At 44.1% G+C, this 22,089-nt stretch overlaps 2 protein-coding genes across 2 annotated transcripts in view; both read right to left on the reverse strand.

Moving 5' to 3' along the window:
- Positions 1–16,738, reverse strand: part of chd5 (chromodomain helicase DNA binding protein 5) — a gene marked incomplete at its 5' end in the record, with an annotated part of 42,344 nt that extends 25,606 nt beyond the window's left edge. Inside the window, 9 exons of the mRNA XM_080462362.1 lie at positions 204–370; positions 748–874; positions 1,061–1,173; positions 1,287–1,528; positions 2,114–2,232; positions 2,504–2,722; positions 7,662–7,813; positions 16,283–16,373; positions 16,691–16,738. Coding sequence (XP_080318488.1) covers positions 204–370; positions 748–874; positions 1,061–1,173; positions 1,287–1,528; positions 2,114–2,232; positions 2,504–2,722; positions 7,662–7,813; positions 16,283–16,373; positions 16,691–16,738 — 1,278 coding nt within the window. The remainder of the gene's footprint in view (positions 1–203; positions 371–747; positions 875–1,060; positions 1,174–1,286; positions 1,529–2,113; positions 2,233–2,503; positions 2,723–7,661; positions 7,814–16,282; positions 16,374–16,690) is intronic.
- A 1,198-nt stretch (positions 16,739–17,936) lies between these two features.
- On the reverse strand, positions 17,937–21,904 carry rpl22 (ribosomal protein L22). Its single transcript, XM_080462374.1, has 4 exons — positions 21,861–21,904; positions 21,358–21,468; positions 20,283–20,407; positions 17,937–18,121 (listed from the first exon to the last, which is right to left on the reverse strand). The coding sequence occupies exons 1-4, from the start codon at positions 21,870–21,872 to the stop codon at positions 17,980–17,982; spliced, it is 390 nt and encodes a 129-aa protein (XP_080318500.1). The 5' UTR covers positions 21,873–21,904; the 3' UTR covers positions 17,937–17,979.
- Between the last annotated feature and the right edge of the window lie 185 nt (positions 21,905–22,089).

Genomic DNA, 22,089 nt, shown 5'->3' on the forward strand with positions numbered 1-22,089 from the left:
TGTTTCCAAGAAACAATAAATACTTTTTAATTCATACTATCATGAGATTCATTATCTATAAGTAAAGTGAGTTGCATTAAATATTTCCATGTAATCCCAGATGATTGTAATGGGAATCTAATGCTTCTCTAAGATACTGAACCTCAGTAGTTCTGCAACACAAAAAGGGGGAATAAATTAAATGTATTTGAAGATGTACATACACAGTGTGGACAGCTCCATTTTCCCTCTGGGGCCTTTTCCATCTCCGGGTCCAGACAGACCAGGTGGTAGGCTCTTGGACAGGTGTCACACAGGATGATCTCTCCGCCCTGCTGGCAAACTTCACAGTAGTCCTGATGGTCTGTCTCGTAGCCGTCGCCATCCTCCTCTGCACGGCGCAAAAGAAGAAGTAATCAAACACGTGCGGCCCCGGTCACGTTCGCGCAGCTGCTCGGTTATCGGCGGTAAAACGTTTCAAGTATTCGCACGTTATCCTGAGTAGCTTCTAAATGGAAATGAGTTTCCACGAGTGTGAGGGCAGGCGCTGCCGTGAAGGACCATCTGCCTCCAGAAAGCGTTCCCAAAATAAATAAAGCTTAAAGAAAAAATTACATTTTAATTTCCTCATTACCCATAATCAAACAGTCTGGTTCTGAGGGATTTCAATGGGATTTTAGAGGGGTGGGGGTGGGGGGGGGGGGGGGGGGGGGGTGGGGCTGGGGGGGGCACACCGCAGAGCACGGCAGGAGCAGACAGTAAACATACTTTTCCTTTTTTTCCGCCCACGTCGGGCCTTCTTCTTGGTGGCGGCCCCCGAGGTATCAGAAAGCACAGAGGCACTGTGGATGCTGATGTCATCAAAGTCTGACTCCTCCAGGAAGTCCTCCTCGCTCTGGAAAGGCAAACACACCAGCCGAAGAGCTTAGAGCAACACCGAGAATTAAAATAAACCAGCACTCGCAGTAAGTAAACACTGTGGTCACTTTGATGTCACTGGGAAATAAAAAACAAAAACAAATGGAGTTGAAGAGCTGAGAGGACGAAGGTGGCTGGAGGGGAATAAAACGAGGAGATGTACCGAGGACGCTTTCTTTTTCTTCCCACTTTGGCCCGACTTTGATTTGGTCTTTTTCGGCTTGGGCTTCTTCTTCACCTCCTTCACAGTCTTGCTCCGCTTTCTTACTCCTGGTCCTGAGTTGCACAGATACAGACATCAGATGTGTTAACGGTGTCATCCATGCTATTGCTTCTTTTAAAAAAAAAAAAATGTAATATGTTCCTTGTTAGAGTTCGCCAGGCCTTACCCTTTCCCTCTTTGGTTTTGGCTTTTTTGATTGGCCCTGGGGGAGAACTCAGCTGGCCGCTGCTGACAGGCGTCGGCTGTGCCACTGTGACCGTTTCCACTGCGGCGGCCACGGCGGCGGCCACAGCGGTGGCAGACGCGCCTTTGAACGGGTTGTTGGCACTGAACTCTCGCCACTTGGCCCCTAACACTGTCATCATCTTTGACATGGGAATCTTCGGGTTCTTCTTGGCAATGAGAGGCCTGAGTGAAACCAGGGGGAGACGAGACAACAGCGACAAGCAGATTTATTATGTCACACTTCATTCCCGTTGATATCATTTCTACTTCGCTCAGCACTGGAGGGAACTGGGTCTTGATTTGCTGACACTCCACTGCCCCCTTTAGTTTTGTTCTCCCTGCTTTGCACTGTGTATGTCATGTTTGTGATTTGTCAGGCAACAGCTTGAGGTTTGGCACACTGGCCTGTGAAAGATAGTGGGTCAGAGCACCGAGTCCCAGAGCCTCCCGGCTGTCACAGGCATCCAGTAAGCAGCTGACTACACACGGGGGGCACTGCAGGAGCTCATGCTCCACTTTGTCGGAGCAGAGGCTTAGCTGAGCCAGACAGCCCCAGGTGAGACAGACTCTTTATACCAACAGCCGAGCTTTCGAGCTCAAACAAAAAGAGCAGTGTTTGCTCGTCACGCCACACTCTCGACGTCTCACTGTGGAGTTTCGCCGGAAGACTCTCAGCGAGGGACTCCCGACAATCCAGAAAAAACCCAGACGGAACAAGGCCGTTTTAAAAACAGGGAAAATGATCCCGACACTAAATCAGATGCTCGCCTGAGGAACTGGCTGAAAGCCTTGTAGTTGGTGATGGTTTTGTAGTCGTCCTCGGTGAAGCCATACGTAACATCCTCCAGACCCCACTCCTGCATCAGCTGGCTGGATGACTTGGGTTCCTCAGTTCACACGGGTGGAAGAGAAAATACACACACACACACAAAAAAAACCAAAGTTATAGATTGAAATGACACCTGTTTTACGTGTGAATATATCTTTACATTAATGAATTGTTTCATAATTTTCCACATGGTGCAAGCATCTCAAGCTGCAGGAAAGTCTGACATAAACAATAGTTATTCAATTAACGTGGCAGAATGAATGAATGAAAATCCATATAGATACCGACAGAGAGCTATTGATATATCTTTAACATGAACCCTAACTCACTTTCATGTTACCATCATCATCGTCATCGTCGTCGTCATCTTCATCCCTCTTCTTCTTCCTGGGCTTTTTCTCTTTCTTCTCCTTGGGTTTCTTTTTCTTCTTTTTGGTGGGACCAAAGGTGCTGTTCTCGCTCTCTGAGCCGAATTCCGGACGTTCCCGTTCTTCCTCCACCTCTGAGGTCTCCTCCAAGTCGCTGTCCACTCGTGCCGGGATCCCCCCCTTTGGGACATTTGGCGAGAAACAAAAATATCACAAACTCACACGTGGATTAACCGTTCGGTGTCTCGGCTTCCCGCGATTTAAAAATGTCTGTAACTCGTAGCTTCAGAAGTTACAACCGTATTTTTACTGAATGAAAACTTCACTCGAGACATGTTTCTTTGATGTTGAGTAGAGCTCCTGCCAAACTGCTATATATTTTTTTTTTATAAATGTAAGCAAGTGGAAGCTCGCTTCAGCTCCCTACCTCTGAGCGTGACTGACTGAAGCCAGCATCAAAGCCAGATTCCTGGGTCACAATTAGATTCCAGGTCTGAATTTTACACACACACACACACACACACACACACACACACACACACACACACACACACACACACACACGCACACGCACTAAAAAACCCTCTATCTTCTGAGACCCAATTTCTTATCGAGTGATAAAAGGGGAAATCATTAAAATATGAAACTTGATAGGGCAAATAAGCACAGGCATTAATTTTGCCAGGGTGAGAGATTAAAAGCACCCACGGAGGCCACCCACACTTAAAACATATGCTGTCCGTGTGCTATAAAGCACTTCGGATGAATGCTTCCACGAGATGGCATTTGCATAAATTAAATTACATCATCCCAAAGTGTCACTGCATCGCTAATATGATAATTCCTCCTGCCTTGCTTCTGATGAGGAGTCAAGTCAGATGCATACTCACCTTTTGATCATGCTTTGACAATAAATGAAAGCCAAGAAACAGAATACCTCGAGCAGCTGATCTGTGGACCGAGTTGCATCCTGCCTGTTTAATATGAGACATCTGGAAGGCTGTATGGAATTAACAGTTAACAGGTGTTGTTTGTGTGATCAGGAGTGTTGCATATGAGCAAATTCACTGGCGGCTGCTCACGATGGCATGCATGTGTGAGCAAGGGAAGAGGAAAGGCTCTCTCTCTCTCACTCTCTCTCTCTCTGTCACTCTCTCTCTCTCTATGCACCTCTCACCTAATTACTTGTACTCGTGCTGGTAGGTGTTTGCAAGTGTGCTTATACATTCTAATTTGTGCATACATTTCTCAATGGGTGTCTTTTTCTCACTGATGGAAACACCCATTGTTGTTTGGGTCATATATATATATATATATATATATATATGTGTGTGTGTGTGTGTATACGTGCTCACGGGAGAGTGCATTATAAACGTCTCCTTTCACGAAGCAGATAGCTTCCCATGTGTTCTCCTGTGTTTTCCGTGTGTCACTTACCTGTGAGTGAACATGTGTGTGCACGTGCGGTGGAGTAAAATTAGTGCACAGCAGCTTTGTGCTCTGCTCGCTGCCTGTTGCTCAGCAGGCCTGTGCAGCTCCATGGAGAGACTTGCAGGCGTTTTGCTCTGTAGCGCAGTGGAAAGGCTCACGTTGCCGCAGCGCCCGCCAACCCTACCAGCAGCCTGGCTGTGTTGCCATGGTGACCAAATTTGAGCAGTGTCTGGCTCTCTCTCCCTTCCTCTCTCACTCTCCTCTTAGTTTTCCCTCTCTCTCTTTCTCATAGTCCCCCCTCCTCCTCCTCTTCCTCCTCTCACTTTTCTCTCCTTCACATCTCATAGCTTTCCCCCTCCCTCCCTCCTCCACCCCATTATTTTCTCTCTCACTCTATCTCTTAACTTCTCTCCCTTTCTTTTGCTCTCTCACTCTTACACACACACACACACACACACGTACACACACGTACACACACGTACACACACGTACACACACCCATGCACACTCTATCACAGTGGCAGCCAATGGAACGGCGCCATCCAATCAGACACGTTTGCATAACGAGCTTGTTATGCAGAGGCCTGTGGTTGCAGAGCCGGTGCTCCAGCACCGTCTAGACAAATCTCGTTTATGCATAAGAAGAGAGGGGGGGGGGGGGGTAGAGAGAGAGAGAGAGTAAGAGAGAGGGAGAGAGAGAAAGAGAGAGAGAGTAAATTGAAGATTGAGGATGGGTGATGGGGGATGGGGAGAGGAGATGGAGATGGAGGAGAGAAAGAAAGCGGAGAAGCAAAACCTCCATTGAGAGCAAGTGCATGAGACAAGGTTGAAGTCTGCAACAACCTTCTTGGTGGCCCAGAGTTCATGTGAAATACACGTCACCGAAGAAAAGAGGACACAACTACTCAGTAACAAAGAGGGTGTCTCTACTTTCAGAGGGAAGAAAATCGGATAAGTACTGATAACGTAATCAAATTAGATGCTTCCCCATAATGGCTCTGCCTTAGGGAGATTGCAGCGGATGCCACAGAAAATATCTAATGAGCGAAGAAGTGGATATTCAATCAAATCTAGTTCAACAAGAAGAAGAAAAAAATACCGCTGTAAAAACACTTTATGATCCCAAAACAATGGCCTTTTCTTTGTTTTTCCCAGAATTCGGCAACGGCTCTTTGTTGACTCACAATCCCAGAGAGGATATTGAAGTTATAAAAACAAGGCTGTGGCTCATCTCAAACTGACTGTATTTCAGCGAAATGTTAAAGCTGAGAGCGGCTCTGTCACAGCTTCATGGATTCTTTTTTTTATTTTTTATTGTGGCCAAACTGGAGCTTTTTCTTCGACCAATAAAATTAAGTGTTTTCAATAAACTCTCGTGAGTGGAGACACAAAGGGTCATTCCTTTTGTACGATTATACTTTCTTTGTGGAATTGCAGATGAGAGCGCAGTAATATAGCATATCTCACTCTGTCTACCGTTCCCATCGCAGCCGGGACTTCAGACTGGGATGTGCCAGAGACACCGTCTGACCCCAATTGACTTCTGGCGACCAGCCTCTGGGGAAAGATTGAAGGTGAATTACAGCAGAAGTGGCTCCTCAGTGGGTGGGAAGGAAGGAAGAAGGGACGGAAGCAATATAAAAGGGGCTGCATCCAAAACCACAAGTCACAGTGAGGTGATGCATGCGAGAGACCAGAGGGAAGGGAAGGAAAAAGGATAATACAGAGCTCAGCCTGCAAGTGAGGCAGTGGAGAGAAAGACGAGTGTCAGAGGGAGTCCCCCCCTCATTAGCTCACTGAGACCCTGAGCTCAGTGTTTACCACGAGCAGCCAAAGGGCCGGGTGGCAACCCGGCCAGCCAAGCTCCTCGCAGCACTGCTGGCATCTCCATCCAGCCGAGGGAAACATCCTGGCCATGTCACTGACACTGCAGGAGTCTTTGCCAATACAGGCGCGGAGAGCACAGGGAATACAGTGAATTCCTGATGATTAGTGAATTGAAAATAAATAAATAAATAAAGATACAGCTTCCAACCTCTGGGCAGCACATTTTTCAGCACAAAGTAGAGATGGATGAAGCCTTTCTGAGACGCCTCCTAAAGCCAGATATTATATAGTGGGCTGCGATCGCCTTTGTAAAGTTTGACTGAATGATAACAAACTCTGGAGCAGCTGCATCGTCGGAGCAGGTCATTTGTGGAAGTGTGAACGTTGCCATCGAGACGATGCCGTACACCGAATGAGCGGACCGAGACCCTTTGAGGAGAGAGTCTTAATGTGCTTCCAAACCCGCTCTGCCACAGTTCAACCAAAGTTTAAACGCAGTGCAGACCAAAGATGTCTAAATAGACCAAACGGAGGATGTGACAGACCTCAGAGCTGCAGCCTTCTTACAGTATATCTTTGATGGGTAGTGCAATAGAGAACCTCCTAACACTTTTTTCCCCCCTCCTTTACAGGGTTTATAAAATACTGTGAACTATCGTCTGGTTAGAAATACCACCATAATAACAATCCCATGCGCAGCCCTGCAGATAGCACAGTGTGGTCGCCTTAAGAATGAGGCGATTGATCTGTCTATACCTTTTAATCAAACGTCCAGCGTGTCATGTGAACACAACGAGACGGCCAGACGAGCATGGCTTTTTTCGCTTTCCGGGATGAAGAAAACTGCACAAAACTTTGAACACAGCTTTAACGTGGACTCACAATACAGCAGAGAAGGCATAACATATAGAAAGTGACACTAACAGAGTTGCAATTGAATGACTGACATCCAGCTCTGCTTTACAGAGAGTTTAACCTCCGTTTGGTCAGGGTTTTATGTTTCTACGCTAAATTCAATTGGTCAGTCGTCGTACAACTGCAACTGTAATTTAATGGTGGGTAATGTTAACCAGTCGTCTGATAACTCAAGTGGAAGCATTGATCAGTTAATTAGTAAAATCTCACAATATTAAGAACTCTATGAGAAATTATTTTAATTGCCTGTCCAGGAAGGATTAAAGATCATTTGATTTATAATCATTTAGTATTGCAGTTGGTGGACAAACTTCTCCAGCGGCTTGTAATAAAGTGACAAGACTGACCACTACTAATGGATTTAACTTGGATTTCGTGACTCAACGGCTAAAAACTAGACCTGGAATTATTCAGTAATACCAATTGAATAAAAATAACACCGTTCATGACAACTAATAAATGGTTATGAACTCATTTTATGTCCTCTTTAACTTCATTCTTAATAGTTTCCCCTGTTTTTTTCAAAAGCTAATGCTCGAAACCAATCAGGTTCGGAGACGCTCGGCTGTCAAAACCACTCCGTCATCACTCTGACTCCTGCTGCTAAGCTTGGCACCAACAATGTGCCTCTGACCTCCCGTCAATGCCATCGGCAGCGGCACCGCAGGCTCAAATCTGCAGTCTAAGCTGGCACTCTGCGTCCACAGCGCACACTGGCAGTACCGGTGACACGGCTGCCAGCCTCCCCTAAGCCTGTGACAGTCCACTGCCTCTCACTTAGATTACAGCGGCCGTCCGGCAGCCAAAACACACCTTTGATCCAATTGCACAACCATCAAAAGAGCGACAGTTTGAGAAATGGAGAACGCGGCTTGAGCCAGAATGCCTGCCAAGTTGTTGTGTCTGAGGTTATGACAGATGGGGCAACATGTGAATCACACCTTACCTCTTTTTTCCTTTTCTTGACTTTGGGCATTTTCCCCTCTTTCATCTTTTTGGGCTTCTTCTTCTTCTGTTGTTTGAGGGAGTCGTCATCAGAAAAGAAACTGTCCAGGGGTGTGAGGGGAACCGTGTTGCGCTCACCTTCGTCATCCTCATCTAGACACACAAAAGCAAGACTTTTACTCGCTGAGCGACACGACGCGGTAGACTTTACAAAGAAAACCAACATGAGATAAGAAAGCAGGTTTTTCTTTTCCAGTAGAAACACAATGACACTTTTCTATTTCCTTTGGGTCAGTGTGTTTAGCGGGACGTCTCTCGATCGGAATGTTGCAGGTTCGATTCCCATTTGCTCACATGTCAAAGTGTCCATGAGCAAGAGACTGAACCCCAAATTGCTCCCAATGGACGGACTGAGCGTCTTGCATGGCAGCTGCTTCCATTAGTGTGTGAGCGAATGGGTGAATGTGATTAACATTGTGAAGCGCTTTGGGGGCTTTTAAATCAGAGGAAAATCGCGATATAAGTGAACTCCGTTTACCTGGACATGGATTCTCAGAATAAATATATTCTCCTACTGATAAATTAGCGCAACTCGAACAATGCACTTTTAATTTTGATGAGATAAACTGAGCAATGACAACAGAACCGAGCGTTTAACCACCCATTTATTTTCAATATCGCTTTGTCAAACTCGCAGGGGGTTGGAGCCAATCCCAGCTGACTCTGGGCAAAAGACAGAGCACAGCCTGGACGGATCACCAGTCCATCACAGAAGCAACACTGCAAAAGCCAAACTGTTATTCACGTCGATGGTCAATCCAAAAACAGAGTCACTTAATACGTGTGTCTGGACTGTAGAAGAAAAAAGTGCAAACTGCACAAAGACAAAAAATGTGACTTGTAGGACTTGTTTTAAAAGTGCGGCAGTTTACAATCAGTAGGACTGATCTGAAAATAATGATGATAAATTATGATTAGATCAACAGGAGTAGTGAAAAAAATCAACCTCATAATCACACATCATTGAGTGTGGATCAACTTTACCCATCAAAACACAAATAAACGGAGTGCCTGCCCCGCTGCTAAATGGGAACTCCCCGAAGGACCACTGAGGTATACCGAGCATATCTTCCGCCTTTAATGCTCGCAGGGACTAAAGCGACCTGCTGCTGGTTGTCAGCTGCACTGTCTCAAAGCTGCTGTGTACAAACGCGCTGACTGCTGAGCACAGCAGACTTCACTGATGCCACAGTGGGTCACAGAGGAGCAAGTGAAGGAGGGAGACAGTCCCAGACAATGCATCACTATAAAGAGACATACAGAGAAATACACACAGGACGCAACCGCCCCGCGAAGGCCTATGTGATCGCTTTCCCACTCCGCATGTCCGGATGTCTGTCTGTCACTTCCAGTCTGTCTATCCGCGCGCTTTCATTCTCCCCGCGTCTCATGCAGACAGACCGGAGGGCATGAAATATGCAACACATGTATCAGAGTCAATCAGCCGACACTCGCCCTGCAGTGTACCACTCCCCTGGGTAGCTGGAGTGAGAGATCGGGGAGGGGGGATCCCTGTGTAGCAGACACACAAACCTCAGCGACCACTTATCCTCTATTTAGCAAAGCCGGCGTGGCGCTCCACGGACACGCACACGCGTACATTTCAGAGACACTGTACCGACGTTCACTCATTTTCTGGAGACAATTCTTTCAAAAACCGGTCTGCAAGTTACTGAAATGTGTATAAGATTACAGTTACTTCTTTAAGAGGGGTCCCCGTACCACTTACTACAGATATATGAGAGCAGTTTACTTTTGCACTACTTTTACTTGCCACGCTTACGTTGTCCATTCTTGGTGTGATGGAACAGCCGTGGCGTCAGCTTGAGTATAAATCTACCTAACTGGAGGAAGATGCTCTATAATCCGGATGCTCTGGATGATATATGACCCACATGCAGCTGGCAGAAAACACATATTACATTGTTGAAGTACAGTGTGCTGGTAAAGCACCATAAGTACTGTGGATACCTAATTCTAATGCTAATGTCGCGGTCGGTTGTTACGAACGACAAAAATCACTAACAAGCCCTCTGAAACTTCACTAGTTGCGATTGGGTGTCTCCGTTGATGCATTACTTCAGAGCACATTGTTCTTCACGCTGACATAAAGTCGACCATCGCTCATCTTCACGGTAACCTTCACCCTAATCTGAACCTAAACCCACACACACCTCATTGTGTTTCCTCCAGCTACCACCTAATACATCCTGTCTTTAGCACTCGTTCACTATCACGGGAATCTAATTTGACCAATGTTTCTACTGCAAAAGTGATGAGGGAAATTTAAATTCCAATAAATCACTGCAACATTTATCAGACATCTTCCTTCCAATCTATGTATGCTCATTCCTTCTCTGCCTCTCGACACGGACCCGTGCGTTTCTCTTCCTTTCTCTTTTTCTAAAAATAAAGCCTGGAGTTTATGTATTCAGTATCTCAAACAGGGAGCTCTTTTATGTCTCAGATGTACGTTAGCCGCCTGCCAGGCAAGTCATGATGGCAACACAGCAAGCCGTACGTCTCTCTCTCAGATGCAGGGCTGATGACACGGCTCAGATGCAGATGCAGACGGCTTTGGGTTATACAAAGTACACAGTACATCACTCTGTGCTGGTCTTTCTTTTTTTCTTCTTCTTCTTTCTTTTTCTTCTTGTGAGAGAGAGAGAGAGAGAGAGAGGCTGACCACACATCACTGATTAGATAAAACACACGATGCCCAACCGTGTGTCCTTCGCTTGGCTTCCTGTACAATAAATCAATCAAACTTGACAGCGGCGATGCAGCGTTACCGATGTCATGTTTAAATGATTCGATCTAAGGCATCTAATTCACTTTGAGGTGACTACACTGTTCTCTGGAGCTACGCTGGCGTGGAGGTAATGGTTATTTTTTTTGGTTTGGTTGTCTAATCATTGGATGCAGGGTGTATCTATCTACATAAAGAAACGTGCAGTTTGACAGACACGGTTGGTCCCCGGAGGATTAATACAACGATGATCATTTTATTTTTTGCTTTAAAGGCCCTTTTCGCACGAGCTTTGTAGTTTTGAACAGCATTTTTCAAAAAGCTCTCCCCGAATCATAGGAACGTAGACAAAACACCTTTACAATGAATAAATAAATAAGCTTTACTGTGTACGTCTAATGAATGCCGTTAGATTAATATGAATGATAAGAGCAATAAAGGAATTAAATCCGTCAAAATAAGAAGTAAGCGTCTCATCCGTGTCTCAGGAGATAAATCGTGCTGTTGTGTAAGACCGCTCAGGTTTTTCTTTGCTTCAAACGAAATATCAAACCAGAAAAGTAGTTGAGGTCTATATCAGGATGGGCCTGAATGTCCTTCTACTTAATGCTCCTGTCAGCAAAACTGGAAATGCGTCACAAAAGAAGGAAACAATTTAATATTGTATCGAATTGCATTGATTACAAATCATGCATTTGTTCAAGCTACAAAATAAAGGAAATTAAAGGAGAGCTATACAAGTTAGACAGTGGACCCGGAAAATGACAAAAACTGAGGACCGCTGCTTGATTACTCAGCATGTAATTCATTAATTTTTTTTAATGTCTGCCGCCAGTCTACTTGAGCTTTTGTCAGACCTTATCTGGTATATTGTGCAATTCTTTATCTGGTCTTGTAAACAAACAAGGGAAAACTGAGGGAGATACTAGAAAACAGGGAACATTTGTAAGAGAGATAGGGAGTATTCTGCTGTGTTCATTATAATGGACATCACAAAGCAAACATGAAAGATGCATTTATTGTTCGGATAGCAAACGCTTTGAAGGACTCTTAATTCAAAACGTGCACTGAACATATGACACCACTGCACGTGACAGTATCTATCGCTATATGTATATTCAATAAAACATGTAAGTTGCTACTTATGTCTTACATAGTTTTTTGTAAACATTTATTCGGTCAGTTTTACACAAATTGGGACGAGATCTGATTGTCTTCTTGACTTCTGACTTCAAAGTGTTGAATATATTTCAAAGACAATCAGGGTCTAAACTTAACTTAACTTCGAAAACTCAATCCGAATACCAAGGTGTGATCGGCACAAGATTTGTTTTAGAAATTTTTTTAAACTACTTAAAACAAACACATTTTTATAGTCAGCAACGTTTTCTTTGTATGACATCATGGTAAATCTTCATATCGTTATACGGGTTTCTGTCAGAATACTATGTGCATCTGTACGACTGTACAATGGGTCATTGGTCACGCACAACACATCAGCATCTTAACACTGCGATTGTGAGACTGTTGGAATATAATGACACTTAGTTTAAGCACTGGCAATTATACTGCCTCACCGAGCCAAAAACGTGTTGTTGTTATTATTTTTTTTTTTTTTTTAAATCTAAAAAGATCAAGACATGATCTCCTGGTGAAAGGACAGCATTAAAGTTCACGGTGGGTGGGGGAAAAAAAAAAAAAAAAAAAAAGCCTGCGTTTTAACACCTGCATTCCCTCCTAATCTGAGCGCTACACCCAGTAAATGACCTGTGAAGTCCCGCGGCAGGGAAGGCCGTCAGGGGAGAGCGATTTTTTTTCTGCTTGGTGAGTGGACCAGGCAGTGCTGGTGTTTGAAAGGGGGGGTGGGGGTGTGGGGGGCACATTGCTCAGTCACATGACACATGGAGGCCTGGCACCAGATTGTGTGCGAAAAGCGACCGGAGCGCCACTTGGCAAACAAGCTCTCTGTACAATGAGGACGGATGGCACAGACACTGTCCTGACCTTCCTGCAAGGGCTTGGCCACTGGACTGACCCATTAGAGGGGAGATTCATGAGCGACTCCCAAGTGAGGAAGCTGGGAGTTTACAGGAAAGCACATTAGTTCTTTCTCTGTTGGCCCCTGTGTGGAAACACCCACTTAATGTTGCCTAGCACTGCTTTCCACAAAGCAGGAAAGGCAGGGGCCAGAGGGTTTTCTTTCTTCATTGATTAGGTACTTATAGCTCAGGCTTCAAATGCTTTCTGACAAAGACACTAACAGACTATTATTAGAAAGTGGAACCATCAGGGTGATGGAAGGATAAAGTTTAAATAGCATCGTTAAAATCATATCTGTTCTAATTTCGTAATGGATCCGCAGACCTGAAGCTGCCTCTACCGTTGTCCGGCTCATCGCAAAATGCACATTTAATAAAAATATTTCTCTTTTTTTTTTTTTTATTTAATGCTTGGCTACGTGCACGCGCAGCAGGAACAAATTGTGTCAACTTTCACAGCGATCCAAAAATAGACCCCTTTCCAATTGGGGATAACATTTGTAGGCACACAAAAGCCCATGATAATCTTTCAATTCTGGAGAAGAACAAAGCAATTAAAACATAAAACACAATGGAGCAATCTGCGACACTGTAAGCACCCGGAGTGAAACAAAGGGACTTAGAACACGCTATGTGCCACAACAGCCTGACAAAAAAAAGGGCCGTGATGGGACAGCATGTAGGGGGACTGCCGCCCCCTAAAGATGCACTCGCGTGGCCTGTTCGTCGCATTCTCATCTCAAGGAAGCGTTTTGTTGTCAGGAAGAGTCTGACCTGGATTTTTGACCTTGTCTGTCACCTCACCGCCAGCTGAAGAGGTCATAAACGGTCAGAAAAACGCTTCCCGCATCAGCAGCAATAGAGTTGGAAACATTTTATCGTCATCCCCGATGCAGTCAGATTTCGCCAAACCAGCATTTTACTAAAATTATAATCACTGCAACAGAAAGGGCACAAGGATATTTTAGGGAATGAACCATAAATATTCCAGATTTTCTGTATATTTATCACAAAGTATGTTATGATATATGATCATAGGGTCGTGGAGCGTTGCCGTTTATTTTCCAAAGCCTGAAAATATCAAAATCACATCAGTGCGGATGGAAACGATTTCAAACGACACACGAAACTACTAAAGAATGTTCTAACTGAATTACCGCTTATTTTTCTCACTTGCCATAATCAGTTGCACCTTTCCTTCCTCATACATGTTTAACCAAGTGCCGGGTTATTGGGGACACACATCAGTGATTGTGTTTTCCCGCAGGCCATGGCTGGCAGTCACAGATGATGCTTCGACTCCCCTCTGTCCCTCCCCTTCCTTCTCTCTTCTCTCTGTCTGTGTTTTCGCTTTCCCGCTGCACACTTTTAACACTCGAAGCTCGCAGGTATTGATCCGGCATGTCAAAGAACACTGCGCATTGCATGAGGTAGAGAAGAAAATGTATATACCGTATGCCAGAGATGATTAAAAAATGAGGCTGACGTCACGATACTGAAGCCATAAGATGGCAGATGATTTGTTGTCATGCTCTCCCTCTATGTCTATACAGTAGCCTAGATACTAACTAATAAGGTCAGTGTGAAGTGAGCAATGCTGGAGTTATTGTACCGCTTTCTAATGATGCTTTGGAATCTCACAGTGTTAAGGCAGCTTTTGTGGCCCATCAATCTCCTATACGGCTTTATACCCACTGGGGGGCTGAAGGGAGCAAATCCCAGCTGACTGAGGTCAGAGGTTTGGCTCGCCCTCGACAGGTCCATCACTGGGCGAGCAGAGAGGCAGATAGCTGAATCACCGAGTAGATTCGAAAAGAAGTACCCGGAGAAAACTCACACAGGAAGAACATGAAAACTGCACATACAAAAGCAACCCCCCCCCCCCCCCCCCCCCCCCCCCCGACTCAAACCAGGGAACTTCCCATTGGGAGTCGACACCACTGCACCACTGTGCTGCACAGGGTTTGTTCAAAATGAACATAGATTGCACTTTCTCAGTCGTGACAACTGCCCGTGACATTTCTGAACCGTTGAGCAATAAGTCACAACACCAAACTATTGTCTCGGTAAAGGAATTTCTCTGGGTTTTGTCACAAACACGGCCGTGTGTCGCTGCAGGAGACAACCTCTAAAACCTCCCCTCATCTCAAACCACGCTAATTTTCATAAAACACGCATTCAATCACATGTATCCACGCAACGGTGTCGTAAAGCAACATTTCTAATAAGAGAAAGAAGCCACTCCAAAGGAAATTAAAGAGAATTTATTACACGACCTTCATTTCACACTCACGTCTATTTTATAACCAGAAAACTTTCCACATTGTGATGTGAAAGTGAAGCAGACGGCAAAGCAGCATTTTTTTTTTTTTTTTTTAAAGTCTTGCCCTTGACATCAAACCATCTGATGCTCAAAGCAAGCTGCAAGAGTGGGGTGTGTGTGTGGGGGTTGTGGGGGTGTGTGTGGGGGGATGTAATCACTGAATCCATTGGTTCTACTGGACAAACTGGTGTCCACTTAATTCTGCACAGTGGGATCCAGAGAACAGGCTTCAGCACCTCAGAGCCTGATACTTGGACCGGGAGGAAGAAACTCCTCACAGTTTAGGACCTGGATTGATTGAGGCCAATAAATATGTAGATGGCACCTGCTCCAAGCACAGACAATATTACAGTTTGTAGTTTAATGAAATGTCACAACAGGCCTGGCAGCGATGGCCACTGGGATTTCCCCAACTGGTAGTGCCTGAAGACTGAAAACTGAAAATACAAACTCATCGGCCAAAAGGAAGCCCAGTGGCTGTGGTTTGACTCGGCTCTTTTATTGCTCATCTATTAGGCGGTCTAATTATTTCTTTGAAAGTACAACTGCATGCAAAGGTGACATCTTCATTTACAGTCTGCTGGACATACTTAGTGAGCCGCATGTCATGAATGTGGGTTTGAGTTAGAGCCAGATATTGCACGAGCAGAATCTGGAGAGATGCTGGTGACCTAACCACAGTCATCAGTGCGCAAAAAAAAAAAAAAAAGGAGCCCACTTGGTAGGCACTGTTTACTGAAGCCCACACGTGGTTTTCACACCTCTGCGGCCATGCAATGCCAGAAGAAGAAAGAAAAAAAAACAAAAAAAAAAAAAACAAAGTTGGAGCAAAGCTTCATAATCATGAGTGGTAAAAAAAATAAATAAATCAATTTAAAAAAAGCAGCACGACCGCTGTCACTCGTTTCTACTTCAAATCATGTGCACACATGCAATGAAAAAGACGAATGTCAGCACAGCACGCACAGGATTAAACTGTCACTGCTCTTCGAAATATATACACATATATATATACATATATATTTAAAGAGGATCCCCGAACAAAACTTGTTTAAAAAAAGAATTAAAAATAAAAATGTGAACACATTCACTTGCACACGCATGCAGCCTGTGAGGAGAGGGGAGAGAAAAACAGCCGAGAGAAACCATGCAGCAGGCTTTTTCATCGTGCACCGAAAACCAGGCGCAATGTGAGGACAAGCGAATCCCAAAAAGCCTGTTCCCATCTTAAAGACACTAGGTCGTGCAAAAAAAAAAACAAAAAAAAAAACCCCAACATAATAGCATGACTCTGCTTATTGCAGCCCACCCCTCCTCCTCCTCCTCTTCCTCTGTGGTCTCAGAAACGCAGGACAAGCCCTTTTCCCCGCATTCAAGGCGTAGCAGCGCAAAAAAAATAAAAAAAATAATAATGTGAAGGACACCCCGCCTCCACCCCCCCTTTCCCTCACCTGGCATATCGTCTTCAAAATCCATGTCGTCCTGTCCCTCGTCTTCATTACTCAGCGACCCCGGCATCTTTATCTCATAGCCCCCGAACCCCTTTTAGGCTGGGAATACTGAAAGTTAACCCTCCAGACGCCGCAGCCCAGTCGCTTTCTTCACCCAAAAAGAAACGTATTCGTCGCTCTGTGGAATTTTTTTTTTTTTTCTTTTTGTAAATTATTTTTTTTTTGTATTTATTATTATTTTTTTTTTTTGTCTAATAGGGGGACTTTGTCCCCAGTAGTAAAAAAAATTAAAAAATAAATATTAATTAATTAATTAAAAAAATATTTATAATTTTTTTTTCTCTCCCCCCCTGATCTCTATCCAGGTCTTCCAGTCTGAAAAATAAGAAAGACAAAAATGGAACACACATGCCCAGATTGTGACGTCTGGTCTGTTGCCATGGCGATGCATCCCATAATTTCACCCCACGACTAGTTAGTCATACTCTCCTAGTTACCACTTCAACTAGTAGTGTGCGGAACGCACAGCGCGCGGCGGCGTGGCCATGTGCCGCTGATAGGCGGATGCAGTCCCGCGCCTGTCGCCTGCCCATTTCCTTTAGGAAGTCCGGAGAATTGAGACAGAAACTTCTTCTTCTTCTTCTTCTGCTGCTGCTGCCGCCGCTGCCGCCGCCTGATCACACAGCTGCTGCACTGTGTGCACTCACAGCCTCTCCTCCAAATATAAAGCCCGCCTGCAGGGAGAGAAGCGGCACAGATCTCCGCTTGAAGGAAAAGCTTTTAACACAATTAACTGTGCGTCTCGACTGTAAACTTCAAGACGAGCTGTGTGAAAAGGTGGTTTGATCTGATTTTATATGTATATATATATATATATATATATTTATATATATATTGCAAAAGGCAGTGTGACGAGAGCACGCTGGGAGAGCGGTGCCGACTGCCAGTGGTCCAACCTGTTCCCACAGCTGTATGGCCCAGGATGCCCAGCAGAGAGCTGACCAGAGCTCCACCTCGGGCCTCCAAATCAAAATACACATGGAAATGATCCAACCGAACGTCTTTCCCCTCTAGAATTCAAAAAGATCCACTTCAAGCTTTTTATGGTGCAATTTAATTCCCTTTTTGAATATTTGCACCAAGTGAATTTCTCAGCATCTGAATTATTCTGCTCGGGTCAACTGTTGTGTTAAAACTAGAATTAATGGTGCAAGAATATTCCCAGTTCAGGCTTGCATGTTTTTATTTGCATATTTTCCCTGCGTGTGCTTGTCTTTTCCTCTGGATAGTCAGATTTCTCTTCTGAAGATAATGTGGAAGATGTGGTGTTTGGCAGCGTCGCCTCACTATCAGACCAGTTTTTAGCTTGTGCACCATTTGCATGTTCTCCCCAGTTGAAATACACTTTTAAAGCTAATTAGTGACTCCAAATTACCAGTGTGGTTTTCCCTCCGATTGACTCGTGACCAAAGACCCCCCCCCCCCACCTCTTAAAAAGAAGCCCCCCCCAGTGTGTGCAACATCCAAATACGTCGTTCCTTTGACTATCACAATCTGTCAGAACCTGAGCAGCTGTCGGACGTGTGATGAGTAAAAAAAACCTGAAATTAAGTAATTAAAAGGAATAAATAAATACCAACGGGAAACAACAAAGTTCTGTTTTCTCTTTCAGCATTTTATTAAGAGTGATGTCAGGTTTAATCCTCCTCCTCCTCCTCCTCATCCTGATTGATCTGGAAGTAGCGCAGCTCGTAGCTCTCCTTGGTGTTGGCTACCACCCGCAGCCAGTCCCTCAGGTTGTTCTTTTTAAGATACTTCTTGGTGAGATATTTCAAGTACCTATTAAAAAAAAAAAGAAGAAGAAAAACAACAAAGAGGTTTGTCAATTTGTTATTTCTTATCGTCTGCTAATTATACTGCACACCCAATGAATTGTTTAATATGATAAAACGGGACAAAACTTTTTCCACCATGTGTTATTTCCGTCACATTATCCACCAAGTGAAAACACAAAGTAGTGCCCCTCCGCGGACAGACGACACTTAAAGGGTTAACTCCAGCACACCCTGTGACTTCCTCCCCTGGTGATATCCAGAGGTTCATTAAAGACTCACAGAGCTTCAGTCACCCTCTGGTGGCGGCGTTTAATTCAAGGACTGTGGGAAATCCATCAGAACATTGTGGCAGGGGGGGTAGTACTCTTCATTTTCCCAAGAGGACAGTAATATACAGATATTACATAAAACACGTGAATATGTTTTCCTTGCCCTTCTTGCCCACTGGAATTTATACTTTTAATCAGGTTTACCGTTACGGCAGCAAAATACAGCAGTGACAATAAATGTGTTTAAAAGTTAATCCTGTATTCCACTTAATCTGGCTGCTAAATGCAACAGTCACATCTGATTTTAGAGCGTTTAAGTACAATTCAACGTATGGAACTCCCCCCCCCCCTTACAGAAATTCAAACTAAATTAAAACAATGTAGATTAAATAAAAATCTCTCCTTTCAGGACGCTCATTAAGACACTGAAAGAACCATAACTGAGCCGGAATATTCCAAGTTTGATAGGCCGTCAAAAGCTCATGAAATCTCTTCCCAACAGGAGATTTGAGGTTCTCGCCACGTCTGACACTTTCCCATAACTGCTGAATGAACTTTCACACGCTTCATTCGGTGACGGTTAACCTGTCTTTGACAGGATTTGAAGCCGTCTAGATAAGTCTTTTTTCTTTTTTGCACTCCCGGTAAAACTACGTTCATTATTATTAATAAAATAAAGTTATTATTATTAAAATTATTTTAGTTAGTTTGTGGCCGCACGGCTCATATGTTGCTGTAGGAAGCAGCACACTACATTATAGAGTCAGCGCTCTTGGAAATCATCTCAAATTGTTCCGTCTGAAGATTGATCGACGTCAGCTGATGAATACGAATGCAAATATTGTTATTGGCAAGTGACCTGCTTGTTTACCACTTACAAGTAAAACAGCTGAGAACAGGGCTTCAATGGGTGTCCCACCACAGACCTCTCAGAGACACACACCCAGTGGACCAGCGTGACGATTCAGACCATCACATATTCAGGTGGACTATCGATTGATGTCGGCAAAAGTTAGAACCAAGAGTCGGTCGGCTGCATCTGCCTGATCGTTGTTTCATTAAATCATTAATAAGTGACAATTGTTGTATCCCAACAGTCATTAACATGGGACATATATTTGAGAATATCACATTCAGAGGGACAATTTGCATCCGTTTCATTTTACGAGCAATAGAAAATCTTTTCCTTCATAATTTGGTAGCAAACTTTATGGTTGTTGAGAATGGGGTCTCCAACTCCGGTCCTCGAGGGCCCCCGTCCCGCATGTCTTAGTTCTCTCCCTGCTTCATCATACGCGTATCAAATGATGATGTCATCGCCAAGGTTGTGGAAAAAGCCCGATAACCGGCCCCTCATTGCAATCAGGTGTGTTGCAACTGGGAGGAGTTAAACCCTGCAGGACGGGGGCTCTCGAGGACCGAGGCTGGACACCCCCGTTAGATATGTTTGCATGTAACAATGAAACATAAGAACGAGGGACTTCATACTTTTTGGAGGCTTCAGAATGTGCTTTGATATATGAAAATGATCCACGGGTAAAAAAAAACCCCACCAGGAATACACCGAGGACAGTTTGTCTTCACTCATGTTGAGGAACATATTATGAACAAAAACTGAATGGATCTGCTTTGGTAAAACACATTTAACATTATCACGATGATTTTCTTATCCACATATTATAGTAATGAAGAGGCAAAAGGCCAGATGCTAAAAAAATGTGTTTACTGATGTAACTTCAGTTTCAAAAGTGAAAAAGACGCCGCGAGCTGGTCAAAGCACCGGGATCTCAATCATACCTTCAAGTGGACCCTTTGATATATTTGCGCCTCGTGTACATGTCATTGGATTGTGGCTATATGCAACGGGCGGGTGGGAATAGAGTAGCACATGTGTACCTCTTGGAAAAGGGAACCTCGGAGTTCACTGAAATTTTACTCTTGCTCCTCTCGATGGACACCACGCCACCGCCAAGGTTTCCAGCTTTACCGTTCACCTTGATGCGCTCCTGCAGGAACTGCTCCTACATGTGCAGAGGACACAGCAAGTCAGACACAACAAAGACCTATAATGTATAGCCCCATAATCCAGTTACATTTAAAGTTTGGATTATTCAAGCAACTGTATGTTATAACATTTTCTGGGGTGAGAAATGATAAGATATTAGTAGCTACAAACTAAATGACAGTTTAGACTTTTAAAAAAATGGTTTTGAGGGATGCACAAATATATAATTTTTTGCAAATAGAGTTACAAATATTTAAGGTCAGGACATCGCAACCAGTATACATACTAGTTAGTACACTAGGGTTTGCTCTGTATTAAAGAAATCAAGGGAATATGTCGTTTATCTTTTTCTCTAATGGTTAAACACCAATAGAATTATTCCATACCAATGAAAATCAATGTCTTATCAAACTAGTTAGATACGTCTCGGGCTGATTTCATCCCAGATAGACGCTTCAGCGTTAGATCCTGCAGCTTTTTCCCCCTCCTTTCTTTTCCCGGCCGTGATTTTAAACCAATGTTGAGCTACTTTTCTAAAGGAACTAAGTGTCTTTATGTGTAAAAATACATTTCCATTCATTTTGGGTCACTGAAATGTTACAAATTAAATTATAATAAGACATCTAAACGGGAAGTGTCTATCTGGGATGACACCGTAAGGCATCTTCTTCAATAGAGTTGTCTTACATTTATTAATCAGTCAGAAGCAGAAATCAGTCAAATCAATCTAAAACTGATGTTTAATTCAGCTGATAGTATTGTGCATCCCTTGGTGGTAGAAATAATCCACACTAAAAATAGTGGAATAAAATATTTGACTTGTATGTCATCAACATTGACAGGACTGGAATCGATTCGGTATTTTACACTCACATCTCCTCTAATAGAATATTTTCTTAATAGTGTCTCTAATCCATCCTACATGCCTTTACAGACAAGCCGAGACTCGTGAACCGATCCACTCACAAAGTTGGCAGCGTCCATGATGCCATCCTCAACAGGGTGAGTGCAGTCCAGGGTAAACTTCAGGATCTGCTTCTTCTTCTTTCCACCAGGTTTTCTCACCATCTGCTTTTTCTGGAACACAAGGCCAGCAGGTCGGTCGAACGCGTACTAAGTGCCTCGTGCGTATGGTTGAACAACAAAATGGAAGCCCAATCGCCGTTTACGAAATGTTTCTAAACCCGATCGTGTAGTATATGTCCCCACAGCGCCTTATTTAGTCTCTTTATTTAACAAAACCCAATCACGAGGCGCCGCGAGCGCTCATCCCGACACGCTAACGTTAGCATCCACGGTTAGCCCAACGTGGTATTTATCCGAAACGCCGAATAAAAGACACATAACCGCACTCAGACACTACGGGGTGGTATAAATTCGAACACAAACAATTCAGACGCCCGTGCATGCAGAAGATAGCTCGGAAAATGTGGTCTGTGTGCACTTTTTCTGGTGTTTTTTCTACTCACAAGCGGAGCCATGGCTGACAGATTCAGCAAAAGGAAGGAAGCTCGGCTGCGCAGGCGCTATAACACCCGGCCGAGCGATCGAACGCATCGAGCGCTCTGTGATCGATTCTACAGTCTGTCCTGTTACAACGCAGCTTCAGTCTTAAACCACCCAGGTACGAAGTACATACAAACTCAATTTAGTTCAGTCTTAATTTTATATCATCTTGATTGGGCCAGGTAAAATAGT

The sequence above is a fragment of the Lipophrys pholis genome, assembly GCF_963383615.2.
Source record: "Lipophrys pholis genome assembly, chromosome: 4".
In the NCBI taxonomy this organism is placed as follows: Eukaryota; Metazoa; Chordata; class Actinopteri; order Blenniiformes; family Blenniidae; genus Lipophrys; species Lipophrys pholis.